Source organism: Mastomys coucha, unplaced genomic scaffold (assembly GCF_008632895.1).
Source record: "Mastomys coucha isolate ucsf_1 unplaced genomic scaffold, UCSF_Mcou_1 pScaffold18, whole genome shotgun sequence".
Taxonomy (NCBI): domain Eukaryota; kingdom Metazoa; phylum Chordata; class Mammalia; order Rodentia; family Muridae; genus Mastomys; species Mastomys coucha.
Window position 1 is genome coordinate 7,421,481 of NW_022196900.1, and position 18,943 is coordinate 7,440,423.

The window sequence follows — 18,943 nt, forward strand, 5'->3', positions numbered from 1 at the left end:
TTCAAGGTAACTTGCAAGGACTTTTAGAATAAGAATTGTTCAGATTAGCCCATCAGTGGTAGCTCATGCCTTTAATCCCAGCACTTAGGAGGCAGAGGCAGGTGGATTCCTGAGTTCGAGGCCAGCCTGGTCTACAGAGTGAGTTTCAGGACAGCCAGGGCTATACAGAGAAACCCTGTCTCGGAAAAAAATAAAAATAAAAAAATAGAATTGTTCAGATTAACTCAAAGAGACATGTAAAGCTTGAATAAAATTCTGATGTTACAACATCAATAATTGGCAAAATTTACAAGAAACTATATATTTTGAAAATACTAAGTGTTCCTATTGAATTGCTGTCTTCTCCTCAGAATTACCAAACTTATGTTTCTTCTTAGAGGGGAAAATCCGCTACTCTGCCTTTCCCCTGCTTCTACTGTCTTCCCCCATATACAAATACACACCACCCTTGGGTGCTCACTCAGGCGTGCACGCGCGCGCGCGCGCGAACACACACACACACACACACACACACACACACACACACACACACTATCGTCTATGTGTTAGAGCCTTAAAAATGTTAGTTCTCTCTTTCAGATAAGATCTACAAATGGAAAAAAAGCATAAGTTAAAATAGCAATGCAAATTTTAGTGACTGCTGCAGTGTTTCAGTGAAATCACAGGAGATGTGTATGCTCTATTGAGTTGGACTGCAGCTTCATCACTGAGCACTGTTAAAGGAGAGCAGAGCTATAGATGTCATTTTCTGGACAGGCCTCTTGAGGACCCTGTGGACTCGCTAGAGTTTCTGGGGCTTGATCTGCTTCATTTTCTTCCTCCATTTCTGTAAAATCAAACAAAATACAAAATAAGAGATTCAATAAATAACATTGGCACTGTCAGTAACTCACTTGGGAAGAGGAGGCCAATGCTGCAGACACCGCAGACACATTTCCATTGGATTAGATACTTAACTATTAAAATGCCGTGTCATAGAAATGATGGTGTTTTATAATCTTGAGATTCTCTTATTATTTTTATTTTTTTAAGATTTATTTTTTATTTATATGAATACACTAGAAGAAGGCATTGGGTTTTTTTGTTGTTGTTTTGTTTTGTTTTGTTTCCGAGAAACCCTGTCTCTAAACAGAGACAGGGTTTGGCTGTCCTGGAACTCACTCTGTAGACCAGGCTGGCCTCGAACTCAGAAATCCGCCTGCCCCTGTCTCTCAAGCGCTGGGATTAAAGGTGTATGTCACCACTGCCAGGCATACAATCTTATTACAGATGGTTGTGAGCCACCATTTGGTTGCTGGGAATTGAACTCAGGACCTCAGGGAGAGCAGTCAGTGCTCTTAACTGCTGAGCCATCTCTCCAGCCTGGGATTCTTTTTTTTTTAAAGAGCAGTAGGTGCTCTGTTTTGAAGATGTGTAATTATGTGTATTTGTGTGCCTGTGTTCATTTATGTGTATCCAGTATGTGGGGGACCCTGCGATGCCAGAGAAGGGCATTAAATCCCCTAGAACTAGAATTACAGGCAGTTGTAAACCATCATGTGAGTGCTGGAGACCCTTGAGTCCTCTGCCAGAGCAGTGCATGCTCTTAAGGACCGGGGCCTCTCTCCTCCAGCCCCAGGTGCTTTTGGTTTGCTTGTTTGGTTTGGTTTTTGAGACAGTCTCATTGTGTAGCCCTGGCTTTGTGGGACTCACTATGGAGGCTGGCCTGGAACTCCCAGAGAGAGCCGCCTTCCTCTGTGTCTGCCTTTGCGGTGCTAGGATTAAAAGTGTGTACCACAACCCCCAACTCAGGATTCTGTGTTTTAAAAGATGTGTGTGTGTGTGTGTGTGTGTGTGTGTGTGTGTGTGTGTAGGACTGGAGCAAGGACTGTGTACTTAAGAGCACTTGCTACTCTTCCAAAGGACCAGAATTTTGTTTTGAGCAAGAAAACCAAGCAGCACAGCTACATTGTGAGCTCTAGCTCAAAAAAACAAAAAGAACTTTTTTTTTTTGCACATAATTAATCCTATTCCAGGTTTGTTTCTCTTAGTATAGTTTCCCAAAATGGGTAACTAGAATTTTCAGTTACTTAAATATTTTGGAAATGTGCCAATAGAATGTTGGTAGCCTGAAAATACATTTTACTTGAAAAGATCCAGTGAGATTCATAGTTCCCATTGAAATAACTGGCTACTGTCCAAGACAGCTCTAAATCACAAATTCTGAGGGAGTTGTTGCTGTATGAATCCCCTACCTTGAGAGAAAGCACCATTGACTTCACTGTCCTGCGCATCAGGGTCCTGCCCTTGTGCCTCACCTACTTCCTGGGCTCCTTCTGGAAGACTGTGTTTAGGCCCATCCCTGTTCTTACAGGTCCTGATAGAGAGGTCTTCAGGCCCCAACATTTCATGGCAGGTTTCCAGTGAATCGTTCTCAGGCCTAGGTATTGGTTGACATGTTTCAGGTGAATAGTCTTCAGGCCCAGGTGAATATTCTTGGATTGTTTTATGAGAGGAGACTATAGGCATAGTGAATTCTTTGTAAGTCTCATGAGAAATGAATTCAGGTTCAACTGCTTCTTGGTGTGTTTTTGTAGAAAGGTCCTCAGATTCAGTGCATTCTTGGTCTTTAGAAAAGAAGCCTTCAGTCACAGCCATTTCTAGCTCTGGGTCAGAAGTGGTATTTTCTGGTGTGACTGATGTAGGAGTTGTGGCAAGTGGACAGCCTTCAGCGACATCTGACTGGGGAAGTGTTTCTGGGCCAGCAGCATCTCCAGGTGTTATACAGGGGAAGGCTTTGGGGACAGTCATCTCAGGAGAGAAGACTTCAGGTCTGGCCACATCTAGGCACATTTTCAAAGTATGTTTTTGAAGCACAGATGTTTCCTGGCACATTTTAGGAGAGAGTGCCCCAGGTCCAGCCATATCTTGGGGTACTTTGGAAGAATGGTTTGGGGACACAGTTGTCTCCTGGCACATTTTAGGAGAGAGTGCCCCAGGTCCAGCCATATCTTGGGGTACTTTGGAAGAATGGTTTGGGGACACAGTTGTCTCCTGGCACATTTTAGGAAAGAGTGCCCCAGGTCCAGTCATTTCTTCATGTGCTTTGGGAGAATAGGTTTGGGGCACAGCTGTCTCCTGGCACATTTTAGGAGAGAGGACCTCAGGTTCGGCCATATCTTGGCACATTCTAGGAGAATGTTGAAGTACTTCTATTTCTCTGCACATGGTAGGAGAGAGGTCTTCAGCTTTGGCACTCTGTTGGTGTGTTTGAGAATGTTTCTGTATTGCTGTTTCTTGGCACTGAATGCTTTCTTGGTGTACTTCAGAACAGTGTTCTGCAGTCACAGCTTTTGTGGGGGATGCTACCAAGGGGAGGGTTTCAGTTGCAGAGTTCCCAGGGTGCACAGTTTCTTCCTCAGCAGGTACCAATACCTCCTGCACAGTTTCTTTTTCTGTTTGTGACCAAGGCTCTGCCTTTTGCTCCAAGTTCCCTTGTTTCTTTCTGCCTCTTTGATTTCCTTTTCCTGTTCTCTGATACTTGCGTTTTTTCTGTTCTCTGCAGAGAGACCAGAATTAATGTCAGCAACAGAGCTACAGGATTCAAATGAATGTTTCCAATATCCACCCCTATCTTTGTGGTCTTATTAAATGACCTTAAACAAGCACTTACACTCCCCAGACATTAATTTTCATGTTTGCAAATGAATAATCCTAAGTGTTCAATGTTAAGAAAGTGTTCCTTTAGGAGTTTATGGTTTTAAAGATAAAGTGTGTATCTGTGTGTGTGTGTGTGTGTGCAATGTGTGAGCTGTGGTGTGTGTGTACACACACACAATGAAATGAGAAAGGGAGGAAGGAGAGAGATAGAAAAAGAGAGAGACAGAAAGACAGAGAGAGGGAAGGAGGGAGTTAGAACCCTTGAGGAGATAGTTCAGTGGTAATGGGCTTGGTTGAGGTCTAGCTATTTTCAGCACCCATGTAAAAATATGGAGTATGTGGTGCCATGAGTTTGTAATCTCATAGCTGTGGAGGCAGAGATCCCTGGGCCTTCCTAGCCAACTAGTTGATGAACTCAGGCCAATAAGAGGCCCTGTCTCAAAGGAGATGGATGGTGTCCCTGATGATCACACTTGTGGTTGTCTCCTTGTTGGCTCCTACACACATACACATGCATTTATAAGAGGGAGGAAATGTGTTAACCCAAACTAAAGATGTATGGAAAAGCCTATGGAAATCCACTGGTTGGCAAACTAATTAAAATTTTTAATTAGGGCTGAGGAGATGGCTCAGCACTTACTGCCAAGCCTGTTGACCTGAATTCATTCCCAGGATCCATATGGTGGTAGGAGAGAACTGACTCCCACAGGTTGTCCTCTGACTTCTATATGCTTGGATGCTCCCATACACTCACATACTAAATAAATAAAATGTAACTTAAAATATAACTTTTGCCAGGCGGTGGTGGCGCACACCTTTAATCCCAGCACTTGGGAGGTAGAGGCAGGTGGATTTCTGAGTTCGAGGCCAGCCTGGTCTACAGAGTGAGTTCCAGGACAGCCAAGGCTACACAGAGAAACCCTGTCTCGAAAAAACCAAAAATAAAATAAAATATAACTTTTTAAAAGCCTGGTTATGGTGGCATAAACCTTTAATCTAAGCACTCGGGAAGCAGAGGCAGGTGGATCTCTACGTTTGAGGCCAGTCTGGTCTACAGAGCAAATTCCAGGACAGTAAGGACTACACAGAGAATCCCTGTCTCAAAAACCCTGAGTTTGGATGGAAATACCCTATATGAGTAGACAGCACTTCCCCCAGAAGTTCTACAGTGACATATACCTGCAAGCACAGTATTCTACAAACTGAGGGAAAGTGCTGCTGCCTGCCTGGAGTTCCAGACCATCCTGGGCTACAGTGTTAAGACCCTACCTTTTTTATTTGTTCCCATTTTGTGACTGTGTTTTACAATGTAACCTTAGCTGGACTGAGAATTACTATGTAGACCAGACTGGGGTCAAACTCACAAATACCTGTCTATCTCTGACTCCCAAGTCCTGGACTAAAGTTGTGTGTCTCTACATCTGGCTCTGAGGCCCTATCTTTACAAAATTAACCAAATAAAGGTAAAGGCCCTAACGGTAATGTTATGGCACCTCAGCATTTGTTTGTTTGTTTGTTTGTTTCAAAACAGGGCTCTGGATGTCCTGGAACATTCTGTAGTCCAGGCTAGCTTCAAACTTAGAGATTCACCTTCCTCTGCCTCCCAAGTACTGGGATTTTAAAGGTGTGCACTGCCATGCCCAGCTTGACACCTCAGCCTTTTGAACTATTATTCCAAGGTAACGAGACAATTACAAAATCTTTTTTGTTTGTTTGGTTTGGCTTTGAGACAAGATCTTTCTATGTAGTCCAGGCTGGCCTCAAGCTTGGCGGTCCTCTGCCTTTCCTGCCCAATGTTGAATTCTAGATGCTCACCACCAAGCCTAACTTTGTCAAATGATAACTTTTCACTTATATTTATTTATTTTATGGGTGGGGGTACGCATGTACCGTGTGTGTGTGTGTGTGTGTGTGTGTGTGTGTGTGTGTGTGTGTGTGTATGTGTTTTAGAGGACAGCTTTCAGGAGTTGGCTCTCTTTCTGCCATGTGGGTTCTAAGACTCAAACTCAGGATATAGGTTTGTGGGTAAGCACCCTTATCTACTGGGCCACCTAGCTGGCTGCAATGTATGATATAAAATTCTTATTGTCTGCCAAGTATGCAGCTTAAAAAGGGAGAATATGAGGCATGATGGCTCACACCTAAAATCACAGAACTTGAGAGGCAAAGGCAGAAGGATTGCTGGAGAGATAGCCCAATAATTAAACTCCTGAAACAAGAGGCTGGAGCGATGGGTCACCAGCCAAGAGCACTGTTCCCAGTACCCATGTGGCACATGTACCTACACGTACAGACAAAGCATCAGTGTACATTAAAATTAGAGGGGTGGGGGAACCTTGCTGATAAGTAAAAATGACCAGCCTGATGTCCTCAACTTCCTAGTCTTTGACCTTGGGCACATTACAGAACATCTTAGTGCACCTCAATTTTGTCCTATGCAAAATGGAGACAATAGCACCCCCTCATAGCCTGCAGTGACAGAAGTGAATCACAATAGTGCCTGTGACATAGACGGACTAGAGATGGCTCCTGGATATATATGCCTCTATAGTAATGTCAGAGTTCTAATTTATACTGTGCCTGTGATTCAGTCATCTAAGTTGTCTGTAATTCTTATAGCCACTACAGCAAATTGGAAAATATTATTTATTTTACCTATAACACAGCGAAGAAATGGAGAGGCTGAATAGCTTGCCCTAGTCACAAAGGAGCATGGACCTAAAGTTTGGTATCTTTATACTTTATACTAAAGTATATTTGTATGTGTAGACATACTCATAACACCATACGAGTGTGTGCTAGAGGGCAGCATTCAGGAGTTGGCTCTCCTGCTATGTGGGTTCTCTCTGGCCATGATGATGGTGGTGATGATGATGTGTGCATGGGTGAAGGTCAGAGCACATCTTTCTACATTTGGTTCTTTACTCCCACCATGTGGATCCCAGCGAGGGACCAGGCTTGGTATAAGGTCCTTTACCCAGTGAAGCCATCTATCTTACTGCTTTATTTCATGAAGATTTATTATTATTACTTTTAAAAGTGTACGTGTGTGTGTGTGTGTGTGTGTGTGTGTGTGTGTGTGTGTGTGTGTAGATTTGCACACATGAGGCCAGAGGTGTAGGGGACCCCTTTGGAGCTGGGGTTATAGGTAGTTTCAAGTTGCCCCTTATGGATGTTAAGAACTAAATTTGTGTCCTTGGCAAAAACAGTATGTAGTTTTTAACTATTAAGCTATCTCTCCAGCTCCATAGTGCCTTACTCTGCAGCATAAAGTGCCTGGCCTGGAGTTCACAGCAATCCTCCTGCCTTTGCCTCTCAAGTTCTGTGATTTTAGGTGTGAGCCATCATGCCTCGTATCCTCTCTTTTATTATTATTATTTTTTATTATTTTAAAATGTATTCTTCTCTCATATATTACATTCAGACCACCGTTTCCCCTCCCTTCTTCCCCCTATCTCCCCTCTTCCCCAGATCCACTTCTCCTCTCTTTCCGTTCAGAAACAAGTAGGGCTCCCAGGGTTATCAGCCAGACAGGGCATAACACGTTACAACAGGACTAGGCATACGTCTTCACATCAAGGCTGGACGAGGCAACTCAGTAGGAGGAAAAGGGTCCCAATAGCAGGTAAAAGAGTCAGTCTTTGTGTTTCCATATGTGTTCTCGCTAAGCCCTGTCAAGCATGAAGTTTGAAATCTTCCACCACCACTCTCTTGCGTGCTGGTATGCACCACCAAATCAGGCCTTACATACCTTTTAAACACTGGCAAAACCAACAAAGGTTAGCAGAAGCTACCCTGGATGGTCCAGGCAGGCAGCCTTCAGGGGCTGGAGCCTGCCTCAGAGACTGACGAAGACACAGAGAAAGAAAGCAGGGCAAACAAGTCTTCGTCAGGGCAATACTGCTGTGACCTTAGGCAAGAGAGTCAACCCACTTGATTCCACATTAGAAGCAAACACACAAAGACCAAAACCACAGGTACAACACCAAGTGCTTCACCAGAGGACTGTTGTGAAGATGGTGTGAGCTGAGGAGCCACACCCACACTCACCCCCCTCTCAGGTAAAGAACCTACCCAAAGAGCCACTGGGACATCTGCCTCCCCTGGGCCTCAGCTCTTCTCTTCCTCAGTTGTTCCCTGTTTCTCAGACTCCAAGCTCCAATGATGTCTGCGGACGAAAAGAAAAGTCACTGCAGTGTAACGGTGACCCTCGGTGGGCCTAAACATGTATCTCACCACAGAAACTTGTTTAGTTACTATTTATTTATTTATTTATTTTTAAATCACATTATTTCACATGGATAGGTGTGTTTTGCCTGCATGTGTGTCTGTGCACCACATGAGTGTCTGGTGTCTAAGGATGCCAGAAGAGGACGTCAGATACCCTAGATCTGGAGTTAGAGACAGTTAGGAGCTGCCATGTGGGTGACGGAAATTGAACCCAAGTCCTCTGGAAGAGCAACCAATGCTCCTAACTGCTGAGCCATCTCTCCAGTTATCTACAGAATTTTACAAACCCTATCCTGGGTTTTGCCCTGGATTTTTGAATTCAAAGACTATATCCTCACTATCCTTACACCTTAAAAAAAATAATGTGGAGGAGATTTTTTTTTTTTTGAGATAGTGTCTCAGTATGTAGTCTAGGCCTGGAATTTGTGTGGGCTGACCTCAGACTCAGAGAACCACCTGTCCCTGTACTAAGAGTGCTGGGATTAAAGACCTGCAACAACACACTCAGGAGAGCAGATCTTTTTTTTTTTTCTTTAATTTTTGGGGCTTTTTTTGAGACATGGTTGTGTAGCCCTGGCTGTCCTGGAACTTGCTTCATAGACCAGGCTAACCTCAAACTCAGAGATCCACCTGCTCTTGCCTCCTGAGTGCTGGGATTAAAGGTGTGTGCTGAAGCAGGCATTTAATGAGCATTTGAGAGTGACCTACACAGATTTGTACAGCAGTATGCTATCAACCTACTGACTTACTCAAAATAAATCTATATTTGTACAAGTATTTTGGGGGCAGGGGTTTCGAGACAGGGTTTCTCTGTATAGCCCTGGCTATTCTGGAACTCACTCTGTAGACCAGGCTGGCCTCGAATTCAGAAATCCACCTGCCTCTGCCTCCCAAGTGCTGGGATTAAAGGCATGCGCCACCACCGCTGGCTGTACAAGTAATTTTTTAAACAGCTATATTCTCTTATGCTTTTAGTATTAGATTCTACCCTTAGGATTATGTTTTAAATTATTTGGGAGGTTGGAGAGATGGCTCAGTGGTTAAGAGCACTGATTACTCTTCCAGAGGTCCTGAGTTCAATTCCCAGCAACCACATAATGGCTCACAACCATCTGTAACGGGAGTCCGATGCCATCTTCTGGTGTTTCTGAAGATACCCACATACATAAGTAAATAAATCTTTTTTAAAAAATTTAAGCCTGGTGGTGGTGGTGCACACCTTTAATCCCAGCACTTGGGAGGCAGAGGCAGGTGGATTTCTGAGTTCGAGGCCAGCCTGGTCTACAGACTGAGTTCCAGGACAACCAGGGCTATACAGAGAAACCCTATCTCCAAAACAAAACAAAACAAGTTAATAAAATTATTTGAGATACTAAGGGTACTGTGAAAAGGAAATTCTGGGCTGGGATGATGGCTCAGCAGGTAAAGCTCTTGCCACAGAAATGTGAGGACCAGGTTCATATATATCCAGTGTCCATAAGTTAAGTGAGTATGGTGGTTTGCATGCAGTCCTACTTTGTAAGCCTGAGACAGGGATTCCCCAAAGCCAACTAGCTAGGTAGACGAGTCAAACTGGCAAGCTCTGGGTTCAGGTGTGAGACTCTAACTCAATATATAAGGTAGAGAACGATGAAGGAAAAAGATACCTGATGTCAAATCCTGGCCTAAACACACATGCACGTGTCCACATACACGAAAATATACAACACATACACATGCAGTTTTTCAATAAAAGAAATGTTTAAAATATACTGTCACCTAGATTTGAGAAAAACTGGTAGGACTTTGACACAGAGCTCATGGGAGTGTCTGATCTGTACTGAGAGTCCAAGAAAGGAAGTGCCCTTGGACCAGAACCCTTCTTAGGGTAACAGTTTGCTTTCTTTCTTTCGTCCTTTTCTCTATTCCTTCCTTTCTCTCTCTCCCTGTCTTTCTTTCTTTTCTCTGTCTTTCTTTCTTTCTTTCTTTCTTTCTTCCTTTTCTCTTTCTTCCTTTCTTTCCCTCTCTCCTTCTTTCCTTCTTTTTCTGGTAGTGCTGGGAATTTAACCCAGGCCTCACACATGATAACAAGCATTATGATACTGAGCTATGTTCCCAGCTCAGGGATTCTTGATGGATAAAAATTATATTTTTACCAACCTCTAATTAAATTTATAATTTTCTTCAAAGTATGGATGTGAGTAAAGAGCCACAGTGGTTTTAGCAGTGTGGCACTTTATCATTCAAAAGAAGTGAAAGGATATTTTTTCCTACACGACACTACAATTCTTGCATGTAGCTTCAGTGTGATCACTTGTGGATATGGATTTTTTGGATTTGCTATGACGTGTGATATGACTTAACACATCTATAAATAAGCACATATATTGTTATATCATGATTTTAACAGTGTTAATAACTACCTTAATACAATAATGACCTTTGTTATCCTGTGTGTTTAAGCTTTTTTTAATTCCAAGGAAGAATCTATAGGTTCATTAGAAGCTGAAAGTTTTCAAACTGTGCCCTAGGATAACTCAGAGCCCAGGGTTCCACATAACATTTTGAGAAATGTTACTTTAGAATAGACCTTAAGATAAATTAGAAGCCAAAAGAGTAAGCATTCGGACAGGTCAGACCCTAGCAGAGATCCCGTAGCCACATCCTTCCAAATGTCCTGCCAACTGGCTCTGTCACAGGACAGGAGGAGCAGGATCCTCTTGCCACAGCTGCTCAGCACAGGGTATCTCTACGGTCTCCCATTTCAGAGAATTTCTTACTAACAATTTCTTTATTTGCCCCTTGTGTTTCTCTAGACTGTTTAGTTCTTAGCATCCAAATGCAGCTCAGTGAGTCAGACCCATCTTCCCGTGGATGTAACCAATTATTACTCCTTTCATCTGACCAGTACCCAAACAACTGAAAAAGAGAAAAGTGATATCTTCCTAGGAGCCCCAGCTCTGAAGGTCTGTCCTTACCTGGAGCATAAGACTTCTGTAGAGGAAGTTCAGGGGTCTGGTGGCGCTTCAGATGAGATCGGTCCTTCCCCACGTCCATCTTGCTACAATGCCTTCTTGGAATTTGCTCCAACTTCACAAGCAGCCTAAAAGCTTTTTGAAAATATCAAAACTAACTCTTAAAAAAAAAAAGCCACAGAACACGCACACTCAAGTCTGCTTGTCACTTCCCGCCTAAAAGTTTTATCTGGTTAGACCACAGCTGTGGGCAAATTCCACCTTCTTTATCACACTGCACAGGTGTGAGGGGATATGGCTGGCCCTGTCATGCTGTAAGCTCACTATTTATACAGGGAACCCCTGTGACACAGTCTGGCATGTGCAACCTCCCACTTGGCAGCCATGTAGGTCTGTGTGCCAGCATGTGCCTGGGTTCCTTTTTAGGACACCAAATGTCTGTGCCATTCCAGGCTGTGGTCAGAAGGATGGCTTTTTCATGAATGGAGGTGGCCATGTATAGGAAGAACCCTGGGTTTAGGCTCTGACCAACTCAATCGCCCAGAATGACCCACATTCCTTTCCTGTGCCCTTAGTTGCAAAATGAGTAACCAGTCACTTTTGCCTGTTTTGTACATTTCTTATGAGAGTGAAGCTTATAGAGTTAGCTATTGATTACTCTTCCTAGGTGGGCTATTGATTAATCTTCCTAGGTGTGGCTCTTTTCACCCTAAGCTGTTGCAAACTATCAGCAAGCCTTGCTGTTATAACCCTAGAGTAGACACTAGAGATAAAGCCCTAACTAGGCTAACAAAGCTAGCCTCCACTTCTCACCAGTCAGAATAACTAGTGAAGTCCGCTGTTAACAGACCTGGGATGCAGGGATGGGGGAGAGGAAGAGCCTTTCTGAGTGAAAAAACCTGGCATTATGTTCCAGAAATGAAGTTGAAATCGAAGGAACTGCTCTATCTCCATCAGATAAGTGGACTGAAGACAGTAGGCACAGGGGACCATGGCTCAGCCACAGAGGGAACATGGAGGCCAAGGTCAGGAGACACAGGGCTCATTGTGTTCTGGAGACAGACTGAGAAGAAAAAGGTTTGAGTTCCAGAACCACCCTAGTTCAAGTTAGCCAGGAGCCAGCGCAGACCGGCCATGTAAGACATCTTCCGTATGCCCGGCACACTGATCAATGGTACCTTTGGTATCTAACATACTGAACATCAGTAAATGTTAGCTGTTTTATTATTAATAAGGATATGGGCACAGTACAGTGGCACACACTGCCATCCTGGCACTTGGCAGATACAGGCAGAAGGGTCAGAAGTTCAAGATTATCCTCAGATGTATAAGAAGTTAGACGCCAGCCTGGGCTACATGAGAACCTCTCCATCTCCTCCCTCTACCTCTCCAAGCACCTTCTCTCCATATATGTGCAAATATACTATATACTTTCTCTATGTTGTATGTGTGTATAATAGAACACATAGAAAGGCTGTAATTAGCAGAGTGTGGTGGCACACATGTATTTCTTAGTTTATTATTTTATGTAAATATGCTGCAGCTGTCTTTCGATAACTACAGGAGGGGGCATCAGATCTCATTACAGATAGTTGTGAGCCACCCTGTAGTTGCTGGGATTTGAACTCAGGACCTTCAGAAGTGCAGCCAGTGCTCTTAACCGCTGAACCATCTCTCCAGCAGCATTTCTTAGTTTAAACTATAACTTGATCTGCCAAACTCTAGTTCCTTCCTTTATTCTTGTTTGTTTTGGACAGGATCACTTTACACCGCCCAGGCAGACCTCAACTCACCATCCTCCTGCCTCAGTGTCCTGAGTGCTAGGATTGGGTATGTATGTCACCATGCTAACTGAGGAATAAGTTTTGAAACATTCTGAAAAGGATTGACAATGGCACAGCAAACACCCAAGTGTTTCCCCACCACTAAAGTGTTACCTTTGTTGTAAACAAACACGGTTTACATTCTGTTCCTTACCTCTCCATTTTGCACGTAAACTATTGAAAGCTCAGGTAACTCCTAGGGGAGTGCTAGTCAGAGGGACCTCATGATGAAGAATAACAGGAACTTTCTAATATACCTCTTAAATGTTTTTGGTTTTCATATATAGGATTAAAGGCTTCAATATAATCTTTGAAAATTAGTTTTATAATCTAGACCAGCATTTTAAATATTGTAAGCTCTTTGTTTGATTTCTGTCTGGGCTTTGTTTTGTTGTTGTTTGAGGGTTTTTCCTGGTATTGTGTTTTTTTCTTTTGGCTTGATTTGGTTTTTATTCATTTATTTGTTTTTTGAGAAAGGTCTCTCTCTATAGCTCTGGCTGTCCTGGATATCACTATGTTGACCAGGCTAGCCCTGAACGCACAGAATTCCACCTGTTTCTGCCTGCTGAGATTAAAGTCATGTGTCATCATATCTGTCCCTATAATGTTTTAATTTTTAATAGTTGGGTGATAGTTCAATAAAACAGTCTTATAGAATCCTGAGCACACCTTCAGAGGATGGCAAAACTACTTCTTAATCAGATTGTCTCCAGAGTTCTTGACACCTGTTCAGGGATGGAGCAGACTGGACAGGATGTCCACCCTGTGCTATCTACTTTCTGAGCAAAATTGTCAGGCCACAGAGGTGGGCAATATAGTCCCTGAGGTCTTTGTACTCAAAAGGGACAGAGTATGTTGTTTTTTAAAATCATAGTCTCGTGTATCCCAGGTTGGCCTTGAACTCAGTATGTAACTGAAGTTGAGTTTGGAACATCTGACCCTTCTGTCTCCCCCTCCAATGCCAGAAGTACTAAAATTACAGTGGGGACCATTCTCAGATTATCTGGTGCTGAAGATGGAACCCATGACTTCATGAATACTAGCCGAGTACTACCAACTGAGCCAAATGCCAGCCCAAGGACACATCTTTATTGGAAGGACATAGAACATAGATCTTTTGTGCTCTGTGACAACTCCCCAAGGCCATTCTCTGCGGCTGCCCACTCACCCTGTAATCTAGAAGCAGTTCGAGGAGAGACTCTGGAGGGTGGGGTCTCAAGTTGACAACAAACTGAGGGTGGAGGGAGCAGTGGGGACGATTTGGAGAGACCTAGATTGGCAGTCAGGCAAGGTGTCTCTGATGTGATAATCGTCAAGAGCAGGAATTTGGGACAGAGATAGCTATGCTGTTCTTCTGCAAGCTCTAGCGTACAGTCCTTCTGTGTCTAGCTCTATTACAGAGTGTGAGAGGAGAGGCCGAGCATCATACCCATAAGGCCAGGTCTTTATAACAAAGGCTGCCTTATTCTAGAGATATGTGCATATGTATTTAAACCCTCCCTCTAGGCCATAAGCTCTTGGCAGGATGGGCAATTACCAATCCCGAGTCACCTGTCTGTCCCATAGCATGATCTTAAAGGAGGCTTGGCTCCAGTCATGTCCACCAGTGCCCTCAGCTCTGTGTGTGCAGACAGCTTCCTGGGGTGAGATGTTCTGTGGGTTACAGGGCTACCAGCTGTTCTACAATGCTTTTTATTGTCACTCATCAATGCCTAGCTCTCAGGTAGCTGAGATAGAAGGGTGAAGAGTGTAAGTCCAGCCTGAGCTACTAATGAGACCTGTTTAAAAACTAAAACAAGAGAGTCTCTGACGTTATGTAGTTTGTAGATTGGCTGTTTGTTTGTTTGTTTGTTTGTTTTTAGAGACAAGGTTTCTCTAGCTGTTCTGACCTCACTCTGTAAACCAGGCTGGCCTGGAATTCATAGATCGACTGCCTCTGCCTCCCAAGTGCTGGGATAAAAAGTGTGCACAACCACCACCCAGCTTAGTTTACAGTTTTTATAAAGAGGGTGGTGCTTGCTTCCCAGCACTCAGGCAATAGCAGGAGGATCTCTGTGAGTTCAAGGACAAGCCAAGGCTGTACAAAGAAACTCTGTCTCAAAAAACAAAACAAAAAAAAGAAAAAAAGAGAGAGAGAGAAATAAATAAAAAATAAAAGAGATTGGGAGCTGGTAGCGCACACCTTTAATCCCAGCGCTTGGGAGGCAGAGGCAGGTGGATTTCTGAGTTCGAGGCCAGCCTGGTCTACAGAGTGAGTTCCAGGACAGCCGGGGCTACACAGAAAAACCCTGTCTCAAAAAAAACCAAATAAATAAATAAATAAATAAATGAGGAACAGAAGCAGCGTGTTGTGGTACATGTGAGTTCCAGGACAGCCAGCTATGTCTGTTACACAGAGAAACCCTGGAGAGAGAGAGAGAGAGAGAGAGAGAGAGAGAGAGAGAGAGAGAGAGAGAGAGAGACAGACAGAGAGACAGAGACAGAGAGACAGACAGACAGAGACAGACAGAGACAGAGAGACAGAGAGACAGAGACACAGAAAGTAGTAATATAAGTGCACCCAAAGGCAATAATAGTTATAGCCAGGAATTATAAGCTAAGAATAAAGGGAGCCAATGGTGGCTGTTATCTTTAAGTAATGGAGGGTGAGGCTTGACTTGGGCAGGCTAACAAAATAGAAGGAGAAGGGCCAGGGTGCTGACAGCCTGGAGGACCTGAGGAGAGGGAGGAATAAGAGGTGGGGGCTCAGAGGGGACCTAGTGGGATGGGCATCATCTCCTGTCTTTAAAGGCTGGCTGCAGCCACCGGCCACCGTGTGGGCTGAGGAGGAGGTGAAGCACGGAGGCCAGTCAGAAGGGCATGAGGATGATCCACGTGAGAGGTGACCACAGCGTGGGCTTCAACCGCAGCAAAGAAGCGGTGGTCTGGGTTAATTTACAAATCGGATGTGGGTCGGAAAAGCCAAAGAGAAGGGTTTGGGTCTGAACAGCTGGGAGAATGGAGTTGCCATGACCAGAGGGGAAGATATGGGGAAGATGAACACTTTAGTTTGAATGTGCTGCCCCAGAGGGAGAGTACAGCCAGAGGGAGCAGCCCAGGGACAGAGAACTAGAAAATCAGGATGTGTAGGAAGCCAGAGGGAAGGTTGCTTAGTTGGAGAGGACTCATGTCTCCCTTAAACTTCTTGTCAGATCTTGCGGCTGTGGAGTAAAGGAAGGCCTGCAGATTGACCTCACAGTTTCTTTCTTAACAATTCAATTCAGTTCATTACAGACTGTGGCACCCAGGGAGGTTAAATATAGATGTGGCTGTGGACATACAGGTTAAACCAGATACGTAATTTGCTGAGGCCCAGGGCAAAACGAAAACCCAGGTCTCTTCCTTTGAACATCATTAAGATTCTTCAAGATGGAGGAAACAGACAATTAACCTAACACAGGGCCTCATTTAGCATTCCATTTCATTACAACACAGCTCTCACTGTCCTCCCTTCTCACAGCAAGAAACGCCATGAGGGCACTGGTGTAGCTAAGGTCACAGAGCTGGACAGACAGCTTGAGCTGGGAACCTGGGCCTCAGTCTCCAAGCCTGGCCCTTCTTAAACTACACAGAGGTAGGTATCAAGAAAGGGGCTGGCTGTCCTGACTGGCCACCAGCAGGTCTAGGGAAGGAGAGGGGCCTGGGCTGTGACTTTCAGAGGACAGGAGGGATGGAAGCATATAATTAAGAACCCCTGGCTGGAGGTCTTCATGGAGATAAGAGAGCAGAGGGAACAGCTTAGCCATGCTGCAGACACAGCTGACTAGAAAATGATAGTATCATGTGAGGCTAGACTGAGGGGGTTCGTTATTGTTCTCTTTTTAAAAAAATATATAATGTATTTATTTGAGTGTGTGTGTGTGTGTGTGTGTGTGTGAGAGAGAGAGAGAGAGAGAGAGAGAGAGAGAGAGAGAGAGAGAGAGAGAGAAGGTGTGTGTGCCGCATGCACCCTGGTACAGACTCCATACACCATTTGGATTCCAAGGATTGCATTCAGGGCCAGGCTGGGCAGCAGGTGCCTTTACCCACTGAGCCATCTTGCCAGCCCTAGATTTAAACTCTCAATTATCCTGCCCCAGCCTCTCAGGTGTCTAGAATTACAGGCCTGCATCACTGACTGATAGAATTTCATAGCCCTTTAAAGAGGCCACGAGAGCCTTGGTCTGCTTTGATTCATTACCCCTTAACTAGTCTGTGGTGTTGTGAAGACCACATGAGCAGGGTTTGAAGTCACCAAAGAGAGAGAGAGCAAAAGGCATGGACCACGCCACCACCTCCTTACAGCATGATTCAGGTAGAGTCACTTAATTCTTTCTACTCCTCAGTTTCTTCTTCTGTAAAACAGAATAACTGGGTGAGTTCTGTGAGCAGTTAAGGAGACCAAGAGAGCTCTATAGGAAGTGAGAGGCTGTGCAGATGTGAGGCCCACACATGAGGCCCACACATCTGGGCGACGTTCACTGAGGAACTGAAGAGCTTCCTCACATGAGGCTGGAGCCTGTTCCTAAAACAAACCAGGTACAAAGTCATGGGAGGGGCCTCACTGTGCAGCCCTGGCTGGCCTGGAACTCACTAAGTAGATAAGTAGACCAGGCTGGCCTCCAACTCACAGAAGTCCACCTGCCTCTGCCTCCTGCGAGCTGGGGTCCAAGGTGTGCAGTACCACGCCGGACTGTACTCCTTCTCTTGACAAAATACTTTCGGAAGCTTCTGGTTGTTCCTCAGAGAATGGATGGAACTGTGTTGGCTCTTGCTCCCCTGTCAGCCTGTGGTCAGATGATAAGGAATGCTGTCTCTGCTCACACAGATGCTGCTGGGAACACCAGATAATGTTCTCTGCAGCTTTGGAATGGCTGAAGCCTGGCTTCCATCTAGCCACTAAGACCTTAAAAGTAGACACACAAACTTTGAATATTAAACATCATATATGCTTGCATTCTATTGTGTGTATGCACAAATATTAAAGTATCTAATAATAACTCCGGTAAGCATCGGTGACTAGACCTTAGGGAGTGGACACGCACCCGAGGAAAGACTTTTACTTCCACTTTAGTGAGCCACCATCAGACCTCTGTCTGTCTGTCCATGAACAACGAAGCTAATGCATTCTCAGACCCTTCTACCCCTGCACTTCAGGTGGTGAGAGGGTAGCTGAGAGGCAGAGCACTCGCTTAGCGAGGTGCTGAGGTTGGTGTCCGCAGTGGAAACATGAACAGCAAGAGCTCCCATGGACTCCCTCCCAGGCACCTGCAATTTACTCTTCCTTCCACCCAAGACATCAGAGATGCCTTCTGTCGTTGTTGTTTTGCTTCTTGTTGTTTTTCAAGACAGGGTCTCTTTGTGTAGCCCTGAAACTAGACAAGCAGCCCTGGTGGCCTCGAACCCACAGAGAGCCTCCTGTTTCTGCCTTTGGGAGTGCTGGGGTTCAAGGCATGGACCACCACATCCTGGCTGAATCAGAGTATTCCTAATGGGAAAACCCAATAGTCCCTGCCTAACTTCAGCTTCTCCACAGCTCGCTCACACTGAGCACTTCCTTCCTCCTTGAAACTCGCTGGTAGGTTGTGGTTTCCCACTCTCCCCTTCCTCCTCACAGGCCGCTTTCACTCTCCTAGTGTGGGTGGGGTTGACTGAGGACGAGCCCCTGTTCCTCTCAACTTTCCACTTGCACCTTAGACAGCTGATTCAACTCTCTCCTCTCAACTATTACAGTGATGCATAGTACCCACATAAATGAGTGTGAAGATCTGTCTCATCTTTTAAGAATTCCCCGTAATCACTCTTTACTGCTGAGGGGCCTCACGATTCTTAAACCTCAGCACACCTGAGCTGGAGAAGTGCTCAATTAGTACATCGCTTGCTAGCCCACACACTAGCCAGCATACCATCCTGAGTTTGATCCTCAGCACTGTAGAAAACAGGTGTGATCACATACGTGTGTGTGTGTGTGTGTGTGTGAGTGTGAACCTATAATCCCAGGTTCAAGAGGACCAGAAGTTCAAGGCTAACCTTGGCTACCTAGTGTCAGTTCAAGGCCAGCCTGGGCTACATGAGATTCCCTCTCCAAAAAAATCAAAATTATACCAATGAGCACAGAGGGACAGACATCTAAACAAGATAAAGAGAAATAGTCAAAAGCCTTCATGAGAGAGGAGAGCTTGATATTATTTGGGGGATGAACAAGAAATACATTTTTTATGGTACTGGGGCATGAGCACAGGATACATGCTAGGCCTACTGCTGAGCTGTATCCCAAGC

At 44.6% G+C, this 18,943-nt stretch overlaps 1 protein-coding gene across 10 annotated transcripts in view; it reads right to left on the minus strand.

The window, feature by feature from the left end:
• Hemgn (hemogen) overlaps positions 1 to 18,943 on the minus strand; it is a 19,888-nt gene continuing 945 nt past the window's right edge. For 4 of the 10 annotated variants that reach the window (XM_031377325.1, XM_031377320.1, XM_031377329.1 and 1 more), the window contains exons 2-5: positions 10,827 to 10,958; positions 7,714 to 7,807; positions 2,235 to 3,538; positions 1 to 826 (exon numbers count right to left, since the gene is read on the minus strand). In XM_031377325.1, the coding sequence (XP_031233185.1) occupies positions 717 to 826; positions 2,235 to 3,538; positions 7,714 to 7,807; positions 10,827 to 10,905 (1,587 nt within the window). In that variant the 5' untranslated portion in view covers positions 10,906 to 10,958 and the 3' untranslated portion in view covers positions 1 to 716. Of the gene's footprint in view, positions 827 to 2,234; positions 3,539 to 7,713; positions 7,808 to 10,826; positions 10,959 to 17,295; positions 17,571 to 18,943 lie in introns of all 10 variants that reach the window. The other 6 variants (XM_031377322.1, XM_031377324.1, XM_031377326.1 and 3 more) reach the window with 5 other exon arrangements.